The sequence below is a fragment of the Pteronotus mesoamericanus genome, unplaced genomic scaffold, assembly GCF_021234165.1.
Source record: "Pteronotus mesoamericanus isolate MK-2021 breed Mesoamerican mustached bat unplaced genomic scaffold, CSHL_Meso_final scaffold_651, whole genome shotgun sequence".
In the NCBI taxonomy this organism is placed as follows: domain Eukaryota; kingdom Metazoa; phylum Chordata; class Mammalia; order Chiroptera; family Mormoopidae; genus Pteronotus; species Pteronotus mesoamericanus.
Window position 1 is genome coordinate 5038864 of NW_026555325.1, and position 24692 is coordinate 5063555.

The window sequence follows — 24692 nt, forward strand, 5'->3', positions numbered from 1 at the left end:
ATACAGTTTGATCAATAATTTATTCAGGGTTATTAAGTATAAAATCATGTTTTATATATGCATATAATATTTATGTTCAGTAAAATTTTGATTATTGACAGAGCTGTTACAGATAAACTTTAATGTATTGTTAAATGCCTGTCTTATTCAATCAACAACACAAAATGGCAATAATGTAATAATCTGATAGTTTTAGACTTCTTCTAAAGAAATTGTAATAAATTAATATAGTTTTAGATTGATTTGAATAAAATATGGTTTTAAAAGTATTCTTGCTATGAAGTATAGACAGTTTCAATTTAGAACACTAATGGTTAAATCAATTAACAATAATAAAGAAAAAATAAAAAAAGAATTTTAAAAAATTACCAGTTTTTACCAGTACCTAAATATTCTAAAATAACACTAAAGATTTTGCTATGCGCACACACACTTAAGCACAGGTACCTGCGTACACCCATACACTCAAGTGCACGGGTGTGCATGTGTTGGTGACAGACACACAGACCCATGTATTGGCTTTGAGGTTTTATCTAGCACTCCAATTAAAAATTGAAACCTAATAAAAATAACAATTGGACATTTTGTTAAAAGATTTTGAGGACAAGAAATGGCCTAATCAACTTTTTGAATAATGGATATAATTATTAATAAAGTATAAGCATGTTCATTCTGAACATTCTCTTTTGCATAACAGAGAAAATACCCAAAAGAGTATCTCATATTCACTTCTCAAAAATCAGATCAGATGAACCATTTTTCTTACTCAGGAATACTTAGCTCTTTAATGGTAAAAATCTAATCTGTATTTTTAGTTATTTGCATTTTTATAAGAGTTAACTCACTTTATAGTGCTTGTCACCATGTGCTTTGCTGTACAGCACTTCATAGTATAAACGATAAATTGCCAGTGTGTTCAATTGTATAATGCTATCAGAATCTGTATTAATTACTAAAATTGAAATTCAGATATATTTTTATAGTTTACATATAGATTGAATCATGTTAGTCTTTTAAATTTTAAATTGTTTAATTTTCTTAAAGAAAAAAAATTCATCCCTTTTGTACAGCCCTAGGGATTATAAAAATCATAAGCACTTCTATATGTAAATAAACATGTGTACATTTGAAATTTAAATTTGTAACTATAATATTTCAACCATTTTCAGAAATTACATAAGTCTATTTCCTTCACTAATTCAAAGATATCATATTAAATATTACCTGCTTTGTAATGGACTTCAATAAACATTTAGTTGCCTGAGCAATCTCCTTCTGATATCTGATACAACATATTTCCTACCCTTTACATAGATTGAAATATTTCAAAATTTTCAGTATCTGTGAATATGCTTTCAAGGCATTCTGTTGTCAAATGGCTAACTGCTTTCATTTGGTTCAAAAATAATGGGGTTATAAGTACAGTGTGAGTAGTTTGATATGTGTTTTTTTTCCCTTTCACCTATTGATTCAGAAAAAGAAACCAATGTTCCATATTCATCTTAGAAGAAAATCTTGAGTTTTATTTAGTAAGAGGTGGAGCATTCTCAGGGCACCGTAATTTAATATTTGTATCAAAACTTAGATGAAATAGTTCACATGTTTATTGAACTAATGGATGACTAGCTGGTGACCATAAAAGAGCAAGTACAATACATGTCAGAGTAATTTGTAAGGACAGAAAATCAGTTATTTATATACAAGATAGATTTTAGAGAAATAAATACAAATTGTCCAGCTATTAACTTGATGGACAAAACTGTGACACACAGATTTTGGAAATCATTTATATATATATTTACTTCCTGGGAGGAGTTGTGTGGAAATTGTCTACTCCAATACTACAGTTATTTGTCAGATGAGTAGCTGAAACTCAAAGATGTTACAAGTCCCTCAAGTTAAAGCCTAAATTTTGTCACATTATAGTTGTTTGGCTATAAGTAAGTCATACAATTACTCTAGAATGCACATTGCTCATTTAATTAAGGTAGTAAGTATGGCTTTATTCTATATTTATACTATTGTGATATCAGGATTACAAAAAGATTGAGCATGCAAAATTTAACATTTACGCTCATTAGTGTAGCCTTAAGTGCTGTTTTAAAAATAATGCATAAGTTAAAACTTCTGCATTAGAAGTTTTAATGGCTTAGAATATGGTGCTAAAACTCATGGCTCAGATATCCTAGCTTCATAATCATGACATTTAGTTTGCTATAAGGAGTTCATAGAAAATATACACTACTGCTACATATTTTTATTCTGAATGAATACTGTCAATCATGTGTAGGTCTAAGAAGAGAGAAAAAAACAAAGTTTAGGTGGTACAACACAAATAATCACTACCATTACAAGAATGAATGAAGTTTCATATCCTACTGGAAAGAGGCTAATCTATAGCTTTGACACTGTTTATGAAAGAGTCTATACTGCATTAATTAAATTAAAGATTAAAATATGTAAAATAAATACATATAAATAAATATATAACATACCAGTAAAATATATACATTTTTGTTTCGTGTATAAAAGTAAAAACTTAATTATCAAACATTAAATATATTTCTCTTCTGACCTACAATAAACTCTGCTTATTAGAGGATACTGTATATCATCAATCACCCCAAGCACAAAACCAAAATAAAATGTTTTTATAAGAGAAAATTTGTTTAGAAAATCGCAGAGGTAGAAGAAGTGAGCTGTAGAAGAAATGGACTCAAAAAACAAGTTACAGAGGCAAAAGCAGGGCCCTTTGGGCTTAGGAGAAAGAGAAAGGCAAGGAAAGCACACCTGGGGAAGGGGTTGGGCAAGGTGCTTGTGTGCTCCACCTGAGAGATCCGCAAGACCAAAATAATGATCAAATCGTTTTCACTGACAATTTATATTAAAGTTACTTATAGAGATATTTTAGCAACTACAAAATTCAGACAAACATAAGTTGCAAATAATTTTTAATGTGACAATAGAGAAGAACACCTTGCAATCATTATCATCAAAAACATAATTGGCATCATTATGATTGATGATGAAACATCATCAATCATAATCCTGTTAATGGCAAGCATCTAGATAATACCCACTATTTGCCAAGAACCATAAACACTAATAAACATATAATATATATTCCTCACTAAATTTTATGAAATAGAGAGTTTAGAGAAACCAAGAAGCTAATTAGCAATAGGAATAAAATTAAAACTCTGGCAATGTAACTCCATGGTATATATCCTTTGTAACTTCATTAATAAGAGGTGAAATGGTATCATAGGAACAATGTTTTTGCAAAGCAGACTTCCATTTTAGAGATAAAGAAAGTTAAAACTAGCCAAGACTCAGTCTGTCTTTTGGTCTGATAAGGAGGGAGTAGATTATGTATGAGTGATAGAGGGCAGACTGATCTACTCAGTGTCTTGGTTCTATCTGAGAACTCTTCTTAATGGAACTAAAGCTATTGTATAACATTGTGTTTGGAGAAGGAAGAACTGAATAAACAACTCTGATATATATGGATTTTTACTCATAGTTAATCTCACCTGAGTTCAACAGTTAATGTTGCTTCTCTTAAAACCAGCTTATTGCTTCCATTTATTTGTATCTGCCTTTCTTTCTTCAGTGTTGTGTATGCAGTTTTCTGAGTACAGGTCTTTTACCTCTTTGGTAAGGTTTATTCATAGGTACTTTATTTTTTTTATTGTTACAGGAAATGGAATTTTTTCCCTGATTTCTGACTCTGATATTTCATTTTTGGTATATAAAAATGCCTTCAATTTCTGAATATTAACTTTATATCCCTCTGCTTTCCAAAATTAACTTATCAGGTCAAGTAGTTCTTTGGTAGAGTCTATGGGGTTTTCTAGGTACACTATCATATCATCTGCAAACAGTGACAGTTTTACTTCCTCCTTTCCAATTTGGATGCCTGCCCTTCCTTCCTCCCATCCTTCTTTCCTTTCCTTTCCTTCCTTTCCTTCCTTTCCTTCCTTCCCTTCCTTCCTTCCTTCCTTCCTTCCTTCCTTCCTTCCTTCCTTCCTTCCTTCCTTCCTTCCTTCTTTCTCTTTCTTTTTTGTCTGATTGCTGAGGCAAGGACTTACAATATTATGGAAGCATATACCATGCCCATGGATTGGAAGCATTAACATCATCAAAGTGTCTATACTACCCAAAGCAATTATAGATTCAATGCAATCCTTATTAAAATATCAATGATATATTTCACAGATATAGAAAAAACATTTCAAAAATTTATATGGAACAAAAAATGACCCTGAATAGCTGCAGCAATTTTGAGAAAGATGAACAAAGTCAGAGGGATCACAATACCTGATATCAAACTATACTACAAGGCTACTGTAAGTAAAACAGTTTTGTACTGGCATAAGAACACATACATAGACCAATGGAACAAAATAGCCCATAAATAAACCCAAGTCTCTATGGTCAATTAATATTTGACAAAGGGGGCAGAAGCATAAATTGGAGTAAAAATAGCCTCTTCAACAAATGGTGTTGGGAGAGCTGGGCAGCTACATGCAAAAAATTGAAATTTGATAACCAATTGACACCATACACAAATATAAACTCAAGGTGGATAAAAGACTTAAATATAAATATATGGTCATGACACCATAAAAGTCTTAGAGGAGAACATAGGCAGGAAAATTTCAGATATTCCACAGAGCAATATTTTCATGAATATGTCCCCTAGAGCAAGGGACATAAAGGAAAGAATAAACAAATGGGACTTCATCAAAATAAGAAGCGTCTGCATGGCTAAAGAAAACATCAGCAAAATGAAAAGGAACCAACCATATGGGAAAATATATTTGGCAATGATACATTGGACAAAGGTTTGATCTCCAAAATATATAAAGAACTTACACAACTCCACTCCAGGAAGAAAAACAGCCCAATTAAAAAATGGACAAAGGACTTGGACAGACACTTCTCCAAGGAGGACATACCCAGGGCCCAGAGACATATAAAAGGATGCTCAGCATCACTAGCCATCGGAGAGATACAAATTAAAACTACAATGAGATACCACTTCACAGTGGTCAGAATGGCCATTGTAATCAAATCAACAAACAAGTGCTGGCGAGGTTGTGGAGAAAAGATAACCCTAGGGCACTGTCGGTGGGAATGCAGACTGGTGCAGCCACTGTGGAAACAGTATGGAATTTTCTCAAGAAGCTATAAATGGAACTGCCTTTGACCCAGAGATTCCACTTCTGGGATTATACCCTAAGGATTCTGAAACATCAATTCAAAAGAACCTATGCACCTCAATGTTCATAGCAGCAAAATTTACAGTAGCCAATTATTGGAAGCAACCTAAGTGCCCATCAATAAATGAGTGGATGAAAAGACTATGGTACATTTACACAATGGACTTCTACACAGCAGAAAGAAAGAAGGATCTCCTTCCCTTCATGACAACATGGATGGATCTGGAGAGCATTATGCTAAGTGAAATAAACAAGGTGGTGAAATACAAATACCATACGATTTCACCTATAAGGGGAGGAACCTAATCAACAAAACAAACGAGCAAGCAAAATAATACTAGAGTCAATGAAATAAAGAAGAGACTGACAGTGACCAGAAGAGGGGGGAAGGTATAACAGAAGGAGATAGGGGAAGGGTAATCAAGGAAATGTATAAAGGATATATAGAGACAAAGCCAAAGTGGGTAGGATTGAAGGTGGGAGGTGGGGATGGGAGGGGTGGAGGGAGTAATGGGGGGAAAATGGAGAAAACTGTCCTTGAACATTAGTAAAAAAAGAAAAAAAACAACTGAATTGCTATTTACAATTGATAAAAATATGTTTCAAAGTTCTAGTAAATGATATTTATGTAGTTCAAGTTTTTATGGTAGATACCACTGCAAAAGGTAGTGAGGATTTCCAGATAGGTGCCTCTGATTCTTTTCAAATATGAAGATTCAGCCACATTCTACTGTGATAGCCATTGGCTTTTTGGTTGTATGGCAATGGGCAAGGCACCATAAAAATACGTATTCGCCTGTAATTTTTCTCCAAGATTACTTCAGAATATGAGATCTACAATAAATTGACATTATCTAAAACAAAAAAGGATATTCTAAAAACCACAGATGTAAAAAAAAATTCTAGTTTATTTTCCTCAAAATGAATAACCATGATAATCAATGTGTCCATCATATACGAACAAATAATATTGCTCTGTTTTGGAGGTTCCCTGAAATATAGTTGTCAAAGGTCAGAAGAAGTGGTTACACTATGGAGTTGATCTCTTGCCCTAGAATATAAGCATATTTCTCATATTGTTAAAAATGAAGCAGTTTTTCCTGCATACTTTGCCAATTTATTTTCTAACAAAAAAGTGATGATTTTAATCCCATCTCATGATGAGAAAAATCCTCCTATTTATAATAAATTGTTAAACACTATAAAATAAAAAATATAGAAATGTTTGGTATTATGTTACTATTATTATATAACTAAGTTAATTGCATTAAAACCAAAACATGCAATTAATATAAATTTTTTGCAACTATAAGAATACATGAGTAGAGAAATGTTTTTTGTTTTTGTTTTGTTTTTTTTCAGGGGAGAGTGCGAACGCAGTCCTGAACGAGAAATGTTTTTTGATAGAGGAAAAATATTGGGAGGAATCATTGGACATTTTAATTACCTTCTATAATCAGACATTTTGATTTATATATTAAAATAAACAGGGAGGTGAGAAGGTATGAGCCTTGAAATAGTCAATGTGTTTACTTACAATCAAGCCACTGTTTGCTTGCCTTTTTTCTCTATCATGGATCCTTTTGTAGAAAATCCCTCCTGGATTAAACTGAGTACTCCAAATAATCATATTTCTTTGATAATATACATCCATTCCTGTTATCCTTGAATTATGTTCAACATGAGAAATTTGTTGATGATCACCACTGTAGTTGAATGGATATATAAAACCCAGGATATCAGTGTCATTAGCAATGTAGAGAACTTGATCTTCAGAGCCTGGAGATTATTATAATAAAATACAAAAATAAAGTAAATTTCAACTAACGTAAAAGCAATGATTGTACTGCTAAATTATCTTGAATTGTTATTGTCAAAACAGTTTCTTCTTTACCTCAGTAAAAATCAACCAACCTCATACAGTTTTTTAATCTTCATAAATGTACATTTATTATACAGTTACCTAAACATTTCTAAGAGTTATTAATGTAGGTTTTTCTAGGGAAAAACTTACCATACAGCTACAGATTAGGTATCTATAGTAATTACTCTTTGTATGAAGAGGGATTCTTTTGGTGTGTCACAATATATTATATTCTAATGTTTTCTAAACATGCAGATGTTATATTGTGCACTCATTAAGCTTCAAACATTTCTGAACATTTAGTTTATGCACCTGAGTTATCACTATCTTACAATAAAGATATGAAGAGTATTTTTCTTCCAATATTTATGTATATTAATTATTTTATTTTTATTATATACAAATATCAGTATTTGCTACATTCAAGTGACATCATCTCAATATTACCTAGAATGCTAAGTGGAACTCTCTAACCTGAAGTTATGATATACATCCTGAGTCAAGTAAAACCCTCAGTTAAATCCCAAAAATATTAATTAAAATATTAATGAAGCCATAAAAAAGGCCAAATGGCATATAAAGTACCTGCAAATTTACAAAAATAAATATACGTAAGTCATGCTTCAGCTCTACAGGTTTAGTATACCTGTACAGGTTTAGTGAAAGTATACTCTGTGTCAGGCACAGTGTTAAGCCTTTCACAGTCTTTTTCTTCTTTCAACAACCATAGAAAATAGATATTAGTATTCCCACTTTACATATGAAGAACTGAGACTCAGAGTTCAAAAACTTCCCCCAACCACACAGTCAGCTAAATACATATAACTCTACAATTCACCCTCAATCCACTGCATCATGCTGTCTTAATCTTGTAATAATAATCTTATTAGCATTGTCCAACATACCATGTAGCTAACAATATGTAATATTTTATTAAATAATATTTAATAAAACATGAGCATTAAAATTCATATCTAATAAATCCCCAAATCCATAACTATCATTTAATTTTAAAAGTAATATTCTTAAATGGAGACAATCTGAGTTTAAAAGCATGATTTTATTTTAAGACCTTTTAAATTCTTTCTTAAAATTCCACTCTTCTACTAGGGGACTGTACTACTATACTGCTAACTTTTAACTTGTTATTTTCATCCCAATGGTGTAATAATGTCTCAATACACTGAGGGTGGACCATAAAGAAAGATACTTTACTATTCTATCATATTTGTTTTTAAACTTTTAAGCCCCTGAAAAATTGATTCAAACATAAGTGATTTTTAGCAGCAACCATGTATTTGTCATGTCTATAAACCATCACAAATTAAATCAAAAATAACCAACTGGCCAAATTAATAAGCATTAAAAATAGACTTATTTTATGTTGCCAGGCATGAAGCTATTTCTAAAATACAACATGAACCTTTCCATAAGATATTTATAGCAAAATTATACTAACATTTGAAATAATGATCATAGCCTTACCTTTTGCTATGCAAGTACTGTTTCTTTCTTGAAAATTCTGGTCACATACACATTTATATGATCCTTCTATATTTATACATTTATGTGAACATGTTCCAAAGACCAAACATTCATTAATATCTGAAAAGAAGAGCTCAGAATAGCATCATCTACTCCCAATTAGCACTTCTATTCCTTCAGCACTTCAAAATAACAAATTTCATTTCTTATTTCTATTTTTTTCAAAACCTTATCAGTGACTTGTATAATATTATTAGGTCATGATAACTTTTCACAATAGTTTCACTATAATAATTTATCAGTTGTTTGTATATTGTCTGTTAATCTACTTGACACATTGAAACATCCATTTCAAACTCCCCTAGTATTTGCACTACCTCAAATAAATAGATCTTAAGGTTTCCTTTTAAGCCGTTTCCTTCTTTTGTCCTATAATGAACTTTCTGGCTTTTATGCAAAGAATTTCTACTCATTTCTCAAGATCCACCTGACGTGAAGCCTTTCTTGGTCTCCATCAGTGTATAGGAGCAACTGTCTATCCCATAGTTTCTATGCTCTGCTGTTTTGATATTTTTCTCTTGCAGCATTGTTCACACTATATTTCAGATATGCTGTCATATATTCATATCCCCTAGTTGACTGTCAGTCTCTTCAGAGAATAAATTATGATTTACTCATTTTTTATTGCAAGCATTTTGCACAATGCCTGGCAGAGAATGAAGATATGAATATATCAGTAATACACCTCTAGTGTCATATATATGAAGTGACTATGTAACAAGGGCATTGCGAAATAAACAAAACCTAGATGCCTATATTAATAAATACATATAAATCATAAGTAATAAATCAATCAATCACATAGAATATTTTGTGATTCAGCATCTGCTTCTGATTTTAATGGCCTGAGCAGGGCCAGGTTTGAGATCAGGTGATTCTGGTGAATTATCCACTTTCTCTTTCTTTTCTTCCTCTTCTTTTGCTTTCAAACAGCATAATTCTTTGGCCCCTTTTATCACAGATAATTTCCTTAATTATATAATAAATTTGTGAGGTAAGTCTGTCCCTCGAATTAAGGTTAAACACAGCAATAATAATCTTTTGTTTAGCACCGAACAGTGTTCCAAGGGTTCACGGTAGAGATGAGGACTTTCCCAGTGACACTTGTACATGACAGAGATGACAGAGCCAAAGGCTTGCACACAGGTTTTCTGATCCTCTTGTCTCTGTTATGATATTGTGCCCAAGAACTTAAGCACTCTCAAGACAATTCATTTCTATATGTGAAATGTAGGATAATGAGGCAAAAATGTATTTACTTATATTAATGAATAGTACACCAGGGACTGAGTAAAATACATGTTATGTGCACTTACACATCAAAGACTATTACAACAAATATTTTAGGTTTCTTGATACTATGGTTTTCTTTTGATAGAAAGTAAAATAAGTAAAAATCTGGTTAATTTAATAAAATCTCAGTTTTCTCAGATGGCCCTGTAATGGCCAGAATCACCATTTTCCGTTCATCTCAGTTATAGTGACTTTTTCATGAGCACTGGAAGAGAATAGAGGAATTCCACATATGTCTAACATCTAGAATGATGCCTTGCACACAAATGTTATTCCCCTTCTACTTCCTTCTGTTATTCCTGTTATTTCTTTCCTTTAGACATTTCAGTTGAATAGTTTTGGCTTTGACATCAAAAAACAAGTCCTTAAGTTATTTATTTGAGCTGTATAAAGGAAGAGCACAAATTTTGATTACATATCAAGGAAATGCCTATCCCCTCCATACAAGGTCAAAATTGCTTTTTCTTATGTTAAATCTTCATTTATTAAAGATGCAAAATTTATTGGAGTTCAAAAATTATACATTTGTACAACAAAAGTTTCAGTGGATTCATAGTAATTTAAATCAGACTGTAATCTGCAAGTTATATTTGCTATGAAATATAACAATAAAGAAAAATGGATACACTTGTTTCCTTTTTGTCTGAGTGTAGTTAATTTATTTCAATAATCTAATTTTGATTGACATTATAAAACACACCCCTTGTTGGGAAACGCCCTGTCTGGTTTCAGGAACTGCAACCCTGTCGACAGTTTGGAGGGCCCCAAGGCTGGAAATAATCAGGGAGGCCTTGGAGAAAACAGGCTTCTGAGGAGACATAACCCATTCCCCCTGGCAGGGTTCTGGCCTTTCTGCTTTGCCTTGTGATGATCAGCAATCCATGATGGGTAACTTATCTCATGCAAGAGATATCAAACTAAGACAGATTTTGATCAAGTATTGGCAGCAGAGAAGAAATTGGGGGGCATGGAGAAAGGGCAAAAAGGCCTGCACCCCTCAGCTTGGCTTGGACATGGCTGGAGTCCTCCTTCTATCCGAAAGAACTCTTGTCTCTTGGTGGCTCCCTCCCCCAGCCTGGCTCAGGCTCGAAACATACTGGACACAGTCCTAAACTGGATCTGGCACTTCTCAGGGGAAATCAGGCTTAAAAGTAAATTCTTTAAAGTGTGCTTTGTTCTTCCCTCAAAAGCTCTAGCCAGCTCTTGCTAGGAAGGAAATTTAAATCATCCACAGACCCTAACCCTGTACCCTTAAGCGCTCTTGTATTTACTGTGCTCTCATATTTCCTAGTCTCTCCTGTTTACTAATCTCCTCTTGGACCCATGTAAATCAATGTGTTCCTGCCATTTGTTTTCTTCAAAACATCACCCATTTTCTGTAAACGCGAACATACTGCTGTAATGAGATCACCTGTGCATTCCTGTTACCTAGCGCCACTGATAACCCTTTCAATAAAAACCTTTGAACAAAGGGACTCCGGGCCTCCCCACTAGAGAGAAGAGCCATGCCCCCTTTCCTGGCAGACAGAGAAGTGTTTGCAATGACTGGTGTTTATTCCACCACCTGTGACACCCTCAGGACGGGCTCTGCAGGATTCAGAGTTGCCGCTCCCATCTCAGCTGGCTCCGCCATGGCAACCCTCAGATCCAGGAGCGATGTGCTCCCCCAATGCGCCCCAACACACTCCATCCCCGTGGCCGTTGCTGCCCAAGCGGGGGTTGTGGGACGAGCAGCGCTCCCCGCGGAGGCACACATAGTCTTGCCACCACACTACAACTCCCCATTTTATAAACCCAAGAATAACATGAAGAGACAATAGTAATGGAAGCTGGCAGGTGAAACCATTATTTAGGTTTAACCCTAATCACAATAATATCAGTTTTAGTGAAGAACCTTGCAGAAAGTGCATATAGTATTTCATGACTATAGCTAAAGCCCTGATTCAAATTATACTTATATATAACTTACTATGAAATTCTACCTATCCTGCATATTCAATTTTTAAATGATCTCAAGTAAGCTCACAGAGATTTATTTAGATCCTGTCTTTGAATTTTAAAGGACACATCTTGGCAATACAAAGCCTTGTTTAAGACATGGTGTTAGAACAAAAGCCCACAATCCTCTAGCAGTGAATTAATTGCTTGTTGCATTATTGCAAATGCCACAACTCAAGAGAAATGGGTCATCATAAACATGCTCTTTCCTGAAGTGCCTGTAATTCTCCAGTGGTTCCTGAACCATCAATTTCATTACCTGTATTTCAAAAGGGAATTGTAACAATATTATTGAAATACTTGGAGGTCTTACCAGCTACAGAAAAGGCTCTGTAGCCTCAGTGATAGAAGTACAGCTTAGAAGTACAAACAAACAGGCTGTTCACCCCAGGGACGATCACGCTTGCAGGTAAACTGGTAACCCGTAGATAGATACACACCATTTTGATGGAAATCAATCCCCTGTCATCTCACAGTTTAGCAGCTCTGGGAGTCTTTTATAACCTAAAGATTTAAAAGCAAGCTGTTGAGGAAATGTACTATACCTTCACACTGTCTGTTTTTCATGTTTCTCTGAAATCCAGGCTTACATCGACAAAAAACAGATGTTTTTATTTGATTACAATATGCATCTTCTCCACATGGATTCACATTATCTTCACAGGTATATTCAGTGGGAGCTGGGATTTAAAAATATGTTCAAAACCAACATAATTATAATTCCTGAAGTAGGAATTTATTTTTTTCTAATTTAAAATTATATATATTTTATGACAAATAACTCTTTTTTGAATTTATGAAATTATGGTTTTCTCACCTTTATAAGCCCTCTTTTCTCATAAAAAGGTATAGAAGCAGATAGAAACTGAACTCATTTACATTGAATATCATTTAGACCTAACTACCTACAGTGATATTTATAGCTGTTATCTAGCTACACTGCTTTCTAAAAGGAAATCAAGAATCAATGACTCTAATGACAAGCACTCTTTAAAATGTTGATATACTCGTATGAGTACTGCATCCTTCTCTAAGAACCAAAACACCTCTTAGAAACTACCTAGAGATGTAAACACTTATTGTTAAACTAAACTCAGTATTCAGGAACACAATCCTGGGTACAACCATGTTACTCAAGCAGGTAGGCACAATCAGCAGCTCCTAAACTTTTATAGCCTGGACATACATATGAGGATTGAGTATGTAACATGTTCCAATGGTCATGGGCTGTGCAGGTCAGGACTTTAAGTATATGTGTTATAAGTATAACCTAGTATACTTATAATTTCATTGCTTTGTCTCCCATTCAGGAAAATATTTTAGAATACAATTAAATGAGGAGACAATGTTATAGGTGTAATATTAAATGAACTCTATTTTACCTAAACAAATAAAGCAGAGAAATATGAGAACTTTAACTTCTGAATTGTAACCATTAATAACTCCCACTAACTCTTGAATATAATACCATTAACTAAAATACATGAGTGGAATTATACTATGGATGATATGATATATGTTGCCATAGTCTGAGGGGTTTTGCTTCACCAACCAGTGAGGAATAACTTACATGCATAAATAAGAAAAAAATAAAAGACTGAAAAATAGAAGGTATTTTTGTGGCTTTTATAAACAGCCTTAATTTATGATCATAAGTTCAATTTTTTAATATGGAAAATCAAATATCAAATATTTTCTAAATATAAAATATATAACTGTCAAGGTCTATAACTCAAGTACCACAGCATTCTAACTGAATGAAATAATAATGGTTTCTTTAAGAATAATTTAGCAATAGATTAAAATTTTAACACATTGAAAAATAATTAAGACCTTTATCAACATTTAACAAATATCAATGTTTAAAAAACTCAAAAGTATTAAAATTATTTTTATAAACTAAAATATTAAGTGGTACAGATTTCTTCGTTGACATCAAAGTCTGTATTTGTATACTGAGTCTCAGCTTCAGCTCTGATAAGTTTATTCACAGCAAAATCAGCCTTTCCCACTTCGTATTTTCTAATATTAATTTAAGTGATATTCAAGTTTGCTTTGGAAAAAGCTTTTAAAATGGTATTACTCAAGCACATTTTGAAGAGCATTGTTTTTCTCACTGTAGTAATAAAATGGTCATAATGAAGCAAAAATTGGACTTTTGTATCACTGCACTTTAACAGAAAACAAACTCACTTATTCGGCAGCCTTGTTCATCTGAACCATCTCCGCAGTCATCAAGTTGATCACACTGGAGGTCCAGGGGTATACATTTTTTATTATTGCAAGCAAACTCATCTTTTTTACAAGGTTTTGCTTTATATGCAAGCTTACCTACAGAGTCATTAAGAAATGTTAGTGTTATATCAAGTCAAAATGAATTTATTGAGCATATAACAGATCCAAGATTTTACCAAATGCAACAAAAAACACACATATCCACAATACTTATTTAAAGCTCTTGAGGTCAAATTTCAAAGTTCTGAAATTTTTAGATTTTTATAAAATAACTGGGTATTTTCTTTATAGTAAACATCACCTTATTTCCACAGGAAAAATGTGTGCATATAAACTTAAGTGGGATTTTTTAAAATTAGTATAAACTGCCTCAGACCAATTAAAGTTGGTGTTTGTCACTAATTTTGCGACATACTTTAGTAAAACCTTTGATTTAAGAATTGTGAAGAAGGGATTGTGATTAAATACAATCTATATATTCCCACTCCAACCCAAGGAACTATTTAACAGAACACACTTTTAAACCACTGTTATTTCTCTTATGCAATCTCTATAAAGAGGTTTACAGACCAGTAGAGACTCTGGATTAAGTTGTACAGCTCTACTATGCAAAGAAAATGTTAGCAGATTATTTTAATTTCCTGTCAGAAGATCAAGTGCCAGAAAAAATACACTCAGACATAGACATGAGACATTAAAAAAAAAAGTTTGAGTTCTAAAATTTTTATATTGAAACAGTCACTGAATCCCAATTATTTCATTTTAAATGGATTTACCACCACACTGATCTTCATCTGAGTTGTCCCCACAGTCATCGATCCCATTGCACATTTGTTCAGGCTGCAGGCATATTCTGTTATTTCTGCATCTGTGAGGTCTTGTGGATGGGCAAAAAAATTTGACTGAAAAAACAAAAATGAAAATCATAGTAGCTCCTTTGGGTACACTGACTTACAAAAAACAATATTTCTTTTGTCTTTTTTTTTCCTTTCTATTCAAATCTATTATTTAGCTTTTTTTGGAATATTTTTTGTTATAAAAATTTCCTACATGTAGATGCTAGAAAAATGTGTGATAATAGATACTTATGAATCTAGCTATTTATATTAACTAAAGAAAAGAGTACACAGCTGAAATGTTGAGTGGAATAACAAAAAGAGCCAAATTTCATGGTCTTGTTTCCAGATGCCTTATCTTGGATGCCTTCATTTGGTGTACCAAATTAATTTATGTCTACTGTTGATAGAACATGGTAGGACACTTAGCTATCTGAGAGAGCAATTTCACACAGAATGGAGCTTCAGCAAGCATATGTTACAGGCCCAAACTGAAAATAGGACAGTCAGTGAAATAAATATCTAAGTAATACTATAGCTGGGTTTTTCACTTTATTTCTCTCTAAACAAATATGTAGTTATGTATTTGAGGCACATAAAGTGATCTTAGTTTATTCGTTTTTAGAGTTTGTGTGTGTGTGGGCATGTGAGAGAGAGAATTAAAGATATACTAATGGAAGCTGAGGCGGGTACGGGGGAGAGAGAGATGGGGGAAGGGGAAGATAGAGATGGGGGACAGAGGGAGAGAGGGTGAAAGGGGGGAGAGAGAGAGAGAGAGAATCAGAGAGATACCAATGGAAATCAGAGAAATGGAAGCCCAGATAATTTTTTACTTGTCCTTTCTATCACTATCTCATCAAAAGACTTTCACCTCTGAAGTAGGAAACATCTATATATGATTCATCTGCATAATTAGAATATTACAGGGTTCTCTCTTTGGTCCCCTCATGTTCTAACTCTTAAAACCTCTGTTTAGATATTTGTTGGGAAACGCCCCGCCTGGCTTTGGAAGCTGTAATCCTGCCGATAGGCTGGGGGGCCCCAAGGCTGGAAATAATCAGGAGGCCTTGGAGAAACAGGCTCCTGAGGCAGCTTGACCTGTTCCCCAAGGCAAGGGCGTAGCCCCTGCCCCTCTGCTTTGCCTTGGGATGGTCCCTGCCAAGGATGGGTAAGACCCCTGGGGGAGGGGCAACCTAAGACAGGCATTGACTGATATGGGCAGCAGATAAGAAATTGGGAGACACGGAGAAGGGGAGCAAAGGCCCCCACACCCCTCAGCTTGGTTTGGACATGGCCAGAGTCCTCATTGCAGCCAAGAAGCAGTTTCTTTATCTTTTAGTGGTTCCTTCCCCTGCCTGGCTCAGGCTTGAAACAATGCAGGAAAAACAGCCGTAAATCAGATCTGGCAGATCTGCATAATGGCAGATGCAGGTCCCTGCATAATCAGGCCTAGAGGTAAATTCTTTGGAGTGTGCTCTGTTCCTCCCTCAAATCTCTGATCAGCTCATGCTGCGCAGGACTTTTGTTTACACCGCTTACCGGGTATTGTTAATGTTAAGATATTTACTTTATTTACACTTTTTACCCTATATCTTTAAGGCGCCTTTAAGTCTATTTCCCCCTTATCTATAGTCTCTATTGCTGATTCTAATCTTCTCTCAGACCCCTGTATATCAATGAATTCCTGTCACTTGTTTTCTTAAAGGTATCTATTCTCTGTGAACCCTAATATGCTAATATAATGAGATAATGTATGCATTCCTATTACATACCCCACTGATAAGATTTTCAATAAAAGCCTGGAACAAAGGGCAACAGGACCTTCCCCACTAGACAGCCTTCTGCACTGGGGGGATGTGCCACGGCCTTATTCAGTGAGATGGTAGCAGTGAGAGGAAAGTGACCCCGTCGGCTCTCCCAGAAAACAGAGAAGTGTTTGTGACATTTTGTGTTTTATCCCCCTTATCCAAGATGACCCTGGGACAGGCTCTGCGGGTGTCAGAGCCCTCTCCCACCTCAGCTGGCCCCAGCTGGTTTCCCTCAGGTTTCAGAGAGTGCTGTGCTATCTGCAGCTCTCCCCCGCAGCGCAGTGCGACAGATACTCTCATGCATATTCTTGAATCTATACCTTAACAGTTTTCAACTTGCTATCTAAATACAATCTCTCACAATTAATTATAGAGCATTCCCACAGGAATTTCAAATTCAACAAGTTCAAAACTCAAGTCCTATCATTTTTACTCAACTCCCTTCTTCCCAAATAAGATTTGCCTTCTTTCCATAGTTCTGTTAGTGGCACATTATAGCCACATGTCTGGGGTTATTCTAAATGCATTCCTCTCACCGGCCTTCAACTGTAATTATTAGTTAACAATTGAGATGATATTGTCCCTAGATTTTCCCTTGTCTTTCTTTGCATATCAGTTACAATCACAATAGCTCAATTCTTTATTATCTCTTACAGAACTGACTGTAGTAGAATCCTAGAAATCTCAGTTTTACTGCCCAACCTAAGATTCTCCACCAGAACAATCCACCTAACATGTTAATCTGATCAACGTTTCCAAAATTATCCATCACTTTCAGAACAAAATTTGAGATACTTTACATGGCATAATAGACTTACATTACCTTGATCATACCACTCCTACAGACTTTCCTTTGTCATTTTTTTTTTCAGATTTTACTTATTTATTTTTAGACAGAGGGGAAGGGAAGGAGAAAGAGAGGGGGAGAAGCATCAGTGTGTGGTTGCCTTTCACATGGTTCCTACTGGGGACCTGGCCTGCAACCCAGGCTTGTGCCCTGACTGGGAATTGAACTGGCGACCCTTTGGTTCACAGGCTGGCACTCAATCCACTGAGCCACACCAGCTAGGAAATCATTCTTAATCCTCTAGCAATGCTACACTATATGCTCCTTAAACATGTCATACTCCTTTCCACTGACCTCCCTGCTTTAACTGAAATCTGGTTGTTACCCCAAGCATAGTTCCTCCCTTTTAGGCCTTTTAGGAACACGTCTTAAACTGCTCTAACCTCCTTTTATCTCATGTTTGAAGATAACCTAATTTCTTACTACAACTTCAAGAATTTTGATACCACATCTTTACATTCTATTTTTAAAAATACACTAAAAAAAAATACTGCTATTTTGAGGGTCAAGAATTTCATTATACCTTTCTCTTATTGCTATTTCCTCATTCACTTCATAAGCATCACTCCTTCCTTAATTCACTGAAGATTGTAGCAACTACCCTCATTGCTATTTCTCTTCATCCAAATTCATACCATCATCCTATATGATTTCAACATCTATATGAACAAACCAACAAGAGTGGGCCTCCTAACTCTTTAATTTTATCATACTAGTGTCTTTTTTTACTCTAATCCACCTAGGTCACCCACTCCCTTAGAGAGCTGTAGACATTGGTGGATTTCAACATTTTTTTTTTTAATTCAGCCAATGACAGTTCCTGTCCTGTCCTGAAAGACAGGAGCACTATAATACATGGATGTAGCTAGATTTGCTATTTCCTCCAATTGCTCCATTCACAATACTACTAATTTGAATGCTCCAAATTCTGATTACAGTCTCTGACTTTTCCAACTTTTTAATTCTACCAGTCTCAATATCACAAGGCTGATACCACACATATAAATATGTATCAATGCCAGATGAGCCCTGAATACTACTTGAATACCTTATATATAAATATCTAGCCATTGCTCTCTTACACTTCGCAATAATGATTCAAATATGCATTCCTTTCAAATCCTCCTACAACACCAAACTTCCACATTCTATATGCAAATATGCTTCTTACTTCACACATAAAAAAGTAGAAATAAAGAGATAGAAAGTGTGTTAACATCTTATTAAATGATATACATACACCAGCATCTACACAGTGTCTATCAACTCATTTCAGTATTTTTTTTCCCCTCTGTGCCATTGAGTGACAGTTGCCACTGGCACAGTCCCAGGGCAAGGATGCAACCAAGGGTTTTTTCTTTCAGCACCAGCTACCAAATCCTGGCCCCACTGCCCAGGGAAGGACCTGTGAAAGTGCTATCATTTCACTATTTTTTTAATAACAGAGAAGGGGTTTCTACTTTTATCTAAAACTAATCTTTTTACCTGTTCTGCAACTCCTTGACCCCAACTCTTCAGGAAACATTCCATTTCTTGAGACATTTTATTACTTTGGTATTTATTTGGCCACAGTTTTCTTCTTAACATTGTTAATCCTTTTGTGGTCACCCACCTGAGTTTTTTCTGGCTGCTCATATTTATTTAGATGTTTGGAATCTCTCAGCATTCTATTCTAATGTCCTTTTTCTCTGACGCTTTACTCCTACCTAGCCTAAATCTCACACATTTCATAGTACTTACTACCACATTTTATGCTGACTCTCAAACTTATATCTCCAGACCACCTCTTTAAGTTTGAGGACCAAATATCTAGCACCTACTGGCAATCTCTAGAGTGTCCTCTCAAATGCATCTCAAACCAGGTTTTTAATCTTACTTGTAAAACTATTCCTGTTCCTATGTTTCCCATCTATTTAAACATGCAAGCAAAAACAGCCTATAAATTATACTGGGCAACCTCCTCTCACTTGTCTTCTACAGACAATCCACTATTTAATCAAATTTATTTTGCCTTTTAAATAGCCTTCAAATCTGTGTACACTTTACCATCACGTGCTGTCACTGTCTGAATTCAAGCTAACAGCACAGCTTGCCCAGAATGCTGCAGCTGTCTTAACTAGCCTTGCTTCCTTCTATCCAATATTTGTAAAAATGTAAGTATGACCACATACCTCTTCTGCTTAAAATGATTTTGTATTTATATTGATTTTTGGCTAAATCTAACAATTCCCACTGAGACTGATTCATAAGGTATCAAGTATCTCTCCTGTCTCTTCAGTTTCATCCTAAACCAGTCATCTCCCTTGCTCTGTACTCTCCAGGGCACAGATTTCTCAGTTCCCCTAGTGAGCTCTATTTGCTCTGCCCCAGGGCTTTTCCTCTTCTTGCTTCCTTTGCTTACAGCACAGTGTGAACCACCTCACCCCAGTTCTTCTCCCTCCTCAGCAACTATGTATCTCTCAGACTCATATTGTACTCAATTGTTATTTCTCACAACTCAATATTGAATAAAATTCCTCTGTGTTATATGTCTATATTAACTCTATTATTCTCTAGCGCATGTATCACAGTTTATATCTATGTATTTTTTGTGACCATCAGTATCGCTCTTCCACTAGATTCTCAGCTGTGTGAGGTCAGGGTCCATGTCAGTGTCTTTCATCATTTTAACATGAAAAATAATCACAATTTCCAGTTTAGTAAGTCTTTATTCAATGAATAAAGAACTTTTCCCCACATTGTTCACTATGCCTATGGTGCCTTTCAGTATAGATCCTTCAGAATGGTAGCTTCCTGAATTCCCCTTTATTCTTCCAGCTTATTTGTACTGCCTTGTCTGTACCTTTTACTTAATTCTATCTTGAGATGCAATGTATGGAAAATACTATTTATCGAACCAGAATATTTTCTTATAAAAAGAAGAACCATGTGCTATTCATGTTTTTAAATCTCAATTACTTAGACAGTCTCTAGTACATAATAGTTTGACTCAGTGTTGATACCAATAACTGAGCAAATGCAAAAACATTCAGAGAATCAAGCTAGTTGCACTGTAGTTACAAGTTTTCTAGTAGCTGTATGGCATGTCACCGAGTTTCATTTTCTGGCCCTGGAAGCGGTCCTTGTAGTTGCAAATATTTCCTTTCCACCCACTAGTTTTGTTCAGAAGTAGAATAGAGAGTAGGGGAAAAAGAAAAAAAAAAATGTCTATAAACATAATGGGTCCTGGTTTGATTTTAGCAGATAAACCCATTTTTTTCATGTATTATGATTCAGAAACAATATACAAACAATATACACCCCACTGGTTCTATAGAGCCTATTTTGTAAGATTATGTAAAAAACTGGAGTGGAAATTTAGTTATATCTCTCATCAGTTGTACCTACAAAGAATACTCTCCAAAAACTGTCTTTTTCAAGTTTTAAATCCTTTAAAAGTAATGTTGCCTGATTTTTTGGATTTTTTTATTCAACTGCAATCTTTGTAAGCAATGTTATCATTTATCCAAAAGTACTGGTCTAATTTGACACACCAAATAAAACAAAGGATTTAAGTCTAAAAACTCATGCTATACATTCTTTAACTCATCTCATGTACTATTAAGCTATATCAGGAATAGTAGTTTCTTTAAATTAGAGAAGAAATTACCTTCTTGTTGAGATTAGATACAAAGAATGAGAAGAGGGGTTAAAAATACCAAATATAATAAATATGTAATAAATATAATCTTTTATTTTAAAGATCTAAATTGTATACTTGAACTTTTTTGTTGCATAACACTATTCTGATAAATATCAGTAGAGAATAACTTGAATTTGAAGAATTGCTAAAGTTTTTAAAAGATGTTTAGATTTAAATAAAATAGCTCCTATTTCTTTCCTCTGCCTAACATTTGTGTTATATGTGTGTATATATATGTGTGTGTGTATATATATATATTTTATCATGAAATATATACACATTTATAGATATAAATCTCCCTTCTCTCAACAACCTCAGCCTCAGTAGTGGGTTAAATGTGGAACTACATAATTTTATAGTTCACATTTTTTCTATGTACCTGTCAAAAATCTGTTTTATATTAATTTTGATATGAAACCAAAGTCTTTATATGAACCATACTCAATTTAAAAGGTCAACTACTAAAACCTCTCAGACAGACCTAACTTATCTTTTGAACAGTTTGACATGGAAGTTCAGATTTAGGATTGCTTTCTATAAAGTCGTAAACTTTAAACAGGGTAATCTCTTGTTACCTGAACAAAAGCTGCTATCTGTGGTTATACTTTATATACCTAACCCCAGGATGGTGAAATTTGTGGTTCACTTCACCACTTCATTGATTCATGTTGGTGCATTGGATCAGGAGATGAAAAAACAATCTAGAGCCACATTAAATGCCATACCACACATATCAGGGGCTTCATCAGAATTGTCTCCACAGTCGTCTTCTCCATCACACACCCAGAAATGTAGTTTGCAAAGAGAATTATTGCAAAGAAACTCGTCTGCTCTGCATATATTTCCTCCTTTAATTTAAAACAAAAAAAAGAGAAATACAGATACAGAATAATTAAAGCTGGTGAGTATGAAACATACTACTCGAAATCTTAGCACAGATTCTAGTATCTCAGTTTTTAATTTTCTTCTATATAATTTTGACACAAGGTGTCCAAACATTTTTTCTTTTCTTTTTTTTAATCCTTTTTAATTTTTTTTTTTTTAACCCAGGACATACTTAGAGAGAGGGAAAGTGAGGGAGAGAAATATGGATGTGAGAAACATTGATAGGCTGCCTCTCACATACTCCCTCTACTATGGACAAATCCACAACCCAGATATGTGCCCTGACCAGGAATCACATCTGTGACCTTTCAGTTCACAGGACGATGCTCCAGCAAACTGAGCCACACTGGCCAGTGCATCTAAACCTATTCTAAAAGGTATTCATTGCTTACTTTTTAAAACAATATGGTATTACCCTCATGCATATCATATTTTCTTTAAAAAAATACTAATAAGATAATAAAAGAAAGTTTTGTCAAATCTAAATGATCTTCCTTTTCATGTTTTTTATATTACTGAGTATAAGGAAATTTAGATTTTAAATGATATTAATTTTCATAATTAAAGTTGTGTTGTTCTGGAAAGAAAAGAAACACAAAAATATTAGATAATTCAACTCTATCCAGAAGCTGACAAACTGAATCACCAAAAGAGAATAATCAGCAAAAAAGGTTTTGTACTCACCGAAAAATAATTTTATAGCAGAAATAAGAAATTGGCTATGTGATAAAATATTAGAGTAATCTTTATAAGAATTGTTCAATAGAATACCTAATTTTTTTGTATTTTTAATGTTTGCAGCTCTTCCTCTTTGCAATTAAATAGAAAGTATTGAGACTACAGGCATATTCTAAGTTAAAATTAAGTACATTTACTACATACAAAGGATCCAAATACTAATAAATTGAGAGTTATAGCTATGTATGGAGCAATACACAGCAGAAACCACAATGGTTTGAGAGTTAGGAACTTGCTTTATTTTGCTTTGGAAAAGTTGATTAATTTTTCTGGGACTCAATGTCTTAGTAAGTTACAAGAGAGGTATGGTTAAAGTGATTTAAAAGGTCATATTTGCAAACTATACATGAGATAACAGCACAAAGATACTGGGATTTAGAATTAAGATAAATATGATTTCTCTCAGAAAATTACTTTACCTCATTAAACTTCATGCAAAAGATAAGAAACATGGCTTCTACGTTAGCTAGATTTGATGATTGAAGGTATTAATATATGTATATTTTTTAAAGACTTTATTTATTTTTAGAAAGAGGGGAAGGAAGGGAGAAAAACACCAATGTGTGTTTGACTGTTGCGTGTCTCCCTCTGGGGACCTGGCCCACAACGCAGGCATGTGCCCTCACTGGGAATCAAACTGGTGACCCTTTGGTTTGCAGGTTGGCACTCAAACCACTGAGCCATACCTGCCAGTGTGGTACTAATATATTTTTAAAAGGATGTTCATTTAAGCATGGGGTTGGGGAAATAATGGTGCCCACCCTTCCAAGGCTAGAAAATACCTAGGAAGAAGTGGTGCTCATCTTATAGATGCTCTTCGGAGTGAATAATGAGCCTTCACTTGTGAGGGTCAAATAGCTCTCATTCTGAGTTTTGACTTGTACATAAATCTCCAACAACTCACTTCCAATATCAAAGATTTAACTTAGGAAATGGCAGAATCAGATTTGGATTTTAGAATAATAACTTTATCTACAGCTTGGAGAACTTGGAAACCAAGATAGTGAGGGTTAAAGCCAAGAATGAAGGGAGAAAAATTAAAAAAAAAAAAAATTTGGAAGAGGGGTTGCAGCAATGCAGAATAGAACTGATGTTAACTTGACAGAGAGGAGCTACATTTGAGAACTCCTTGGGAGGTAGAATCCTCAGGATCTAACAACTAGGTAGATGGAGAGTGGCAGAGGAGAGTGAGTAGTAATAGTACTCAATTTTTGGTTTATTTGGACAATTTGGTGAATGCTGGTGTTGTGTAATAAATAAAGGAGCACAACAGTAGGAGCGAACTTAGAAGAAATAAAGGTAATTCGATTAAGATACTGGTAAGGACGTCATGAAGTGATACTTAGCAGGCTAGTGGATAAATGTGTCTAAATTATAAGGTACGTTTCTGAGCTGTAAAATGTATAGCTGGGACTGATCAAATGGAATTATTATTTTAAATTTAGAAAAGAACAAAGAGATAATTATGATTTAAAGACAAGATGGATAGAGAAGAACAAATGTAGCCAGAGTGGTTGGAGAAATACCTAAAATGTATTCTAACCATACATTTTAGAAGGCCATAGTAGGCACATTTAAATAATTAAGAGAGTGAATTTAGTGAAGTGATATTGGGTTTAGTAAAATGCTATCTTACTAGTTACTTGAATGAAGAAAAACAGATGTCCAAACACATTTAAATATTTCTGAGAATAATAATTCAGAAAGCAAGGTAAGGTTGAAGATACAAGATAAAG

The 24692-nt window shown here is 34.4% G+C and overlaps 1 protein-coding gene and 1 non-coding gene across 2 annotated transcripts in view; both read right to left on the reverse strand.

Moving 5' to 3' along the window:
• Window positions 1-24692, reverse strand: part of LRP1B (LDL receptor related protein 1B) — a 1772547-nt gene that overhangs the window by 114602 nt on the left and 1633253 nt on the right. The window contains exons 72-77 of the mRNA XM_054562474.1: window positions 22059-22181; window positions 14937-15062; window positions 14119-14256; window positions 12471-12605; window positions 8575-8694; window positions 6763-7004 (exon numbers count right to left, since the gene is read on the reverse strand). Coding sequence (XP_054418449.1) covers window positions 6763-7004; window positions 8575-8694; window positions 12471-12605; window positions 14119-14256; window positions 14937-15062; window positions 22059-22181 — 884 coding nt within the window. The remainder of the gene's footprint in view (window positions 1-6762; window positions 7005-8574; window positions 8695-12470; window positions 12606-14118; window positions 14257-14936; window positions 15063-22058; window positions 22182-24692) is intronic.
• Window positions 18941-19071, reverse strand: LOC129062009 (small nucleolar RNA SNORA30/SNORA37 family). Its single transcript, XR_008528248.1, has one exon. It is a non-coding gene; the product is annotated as a small nucleolar RNA SNORA30/SNORA37 family (small nucleolar RNA).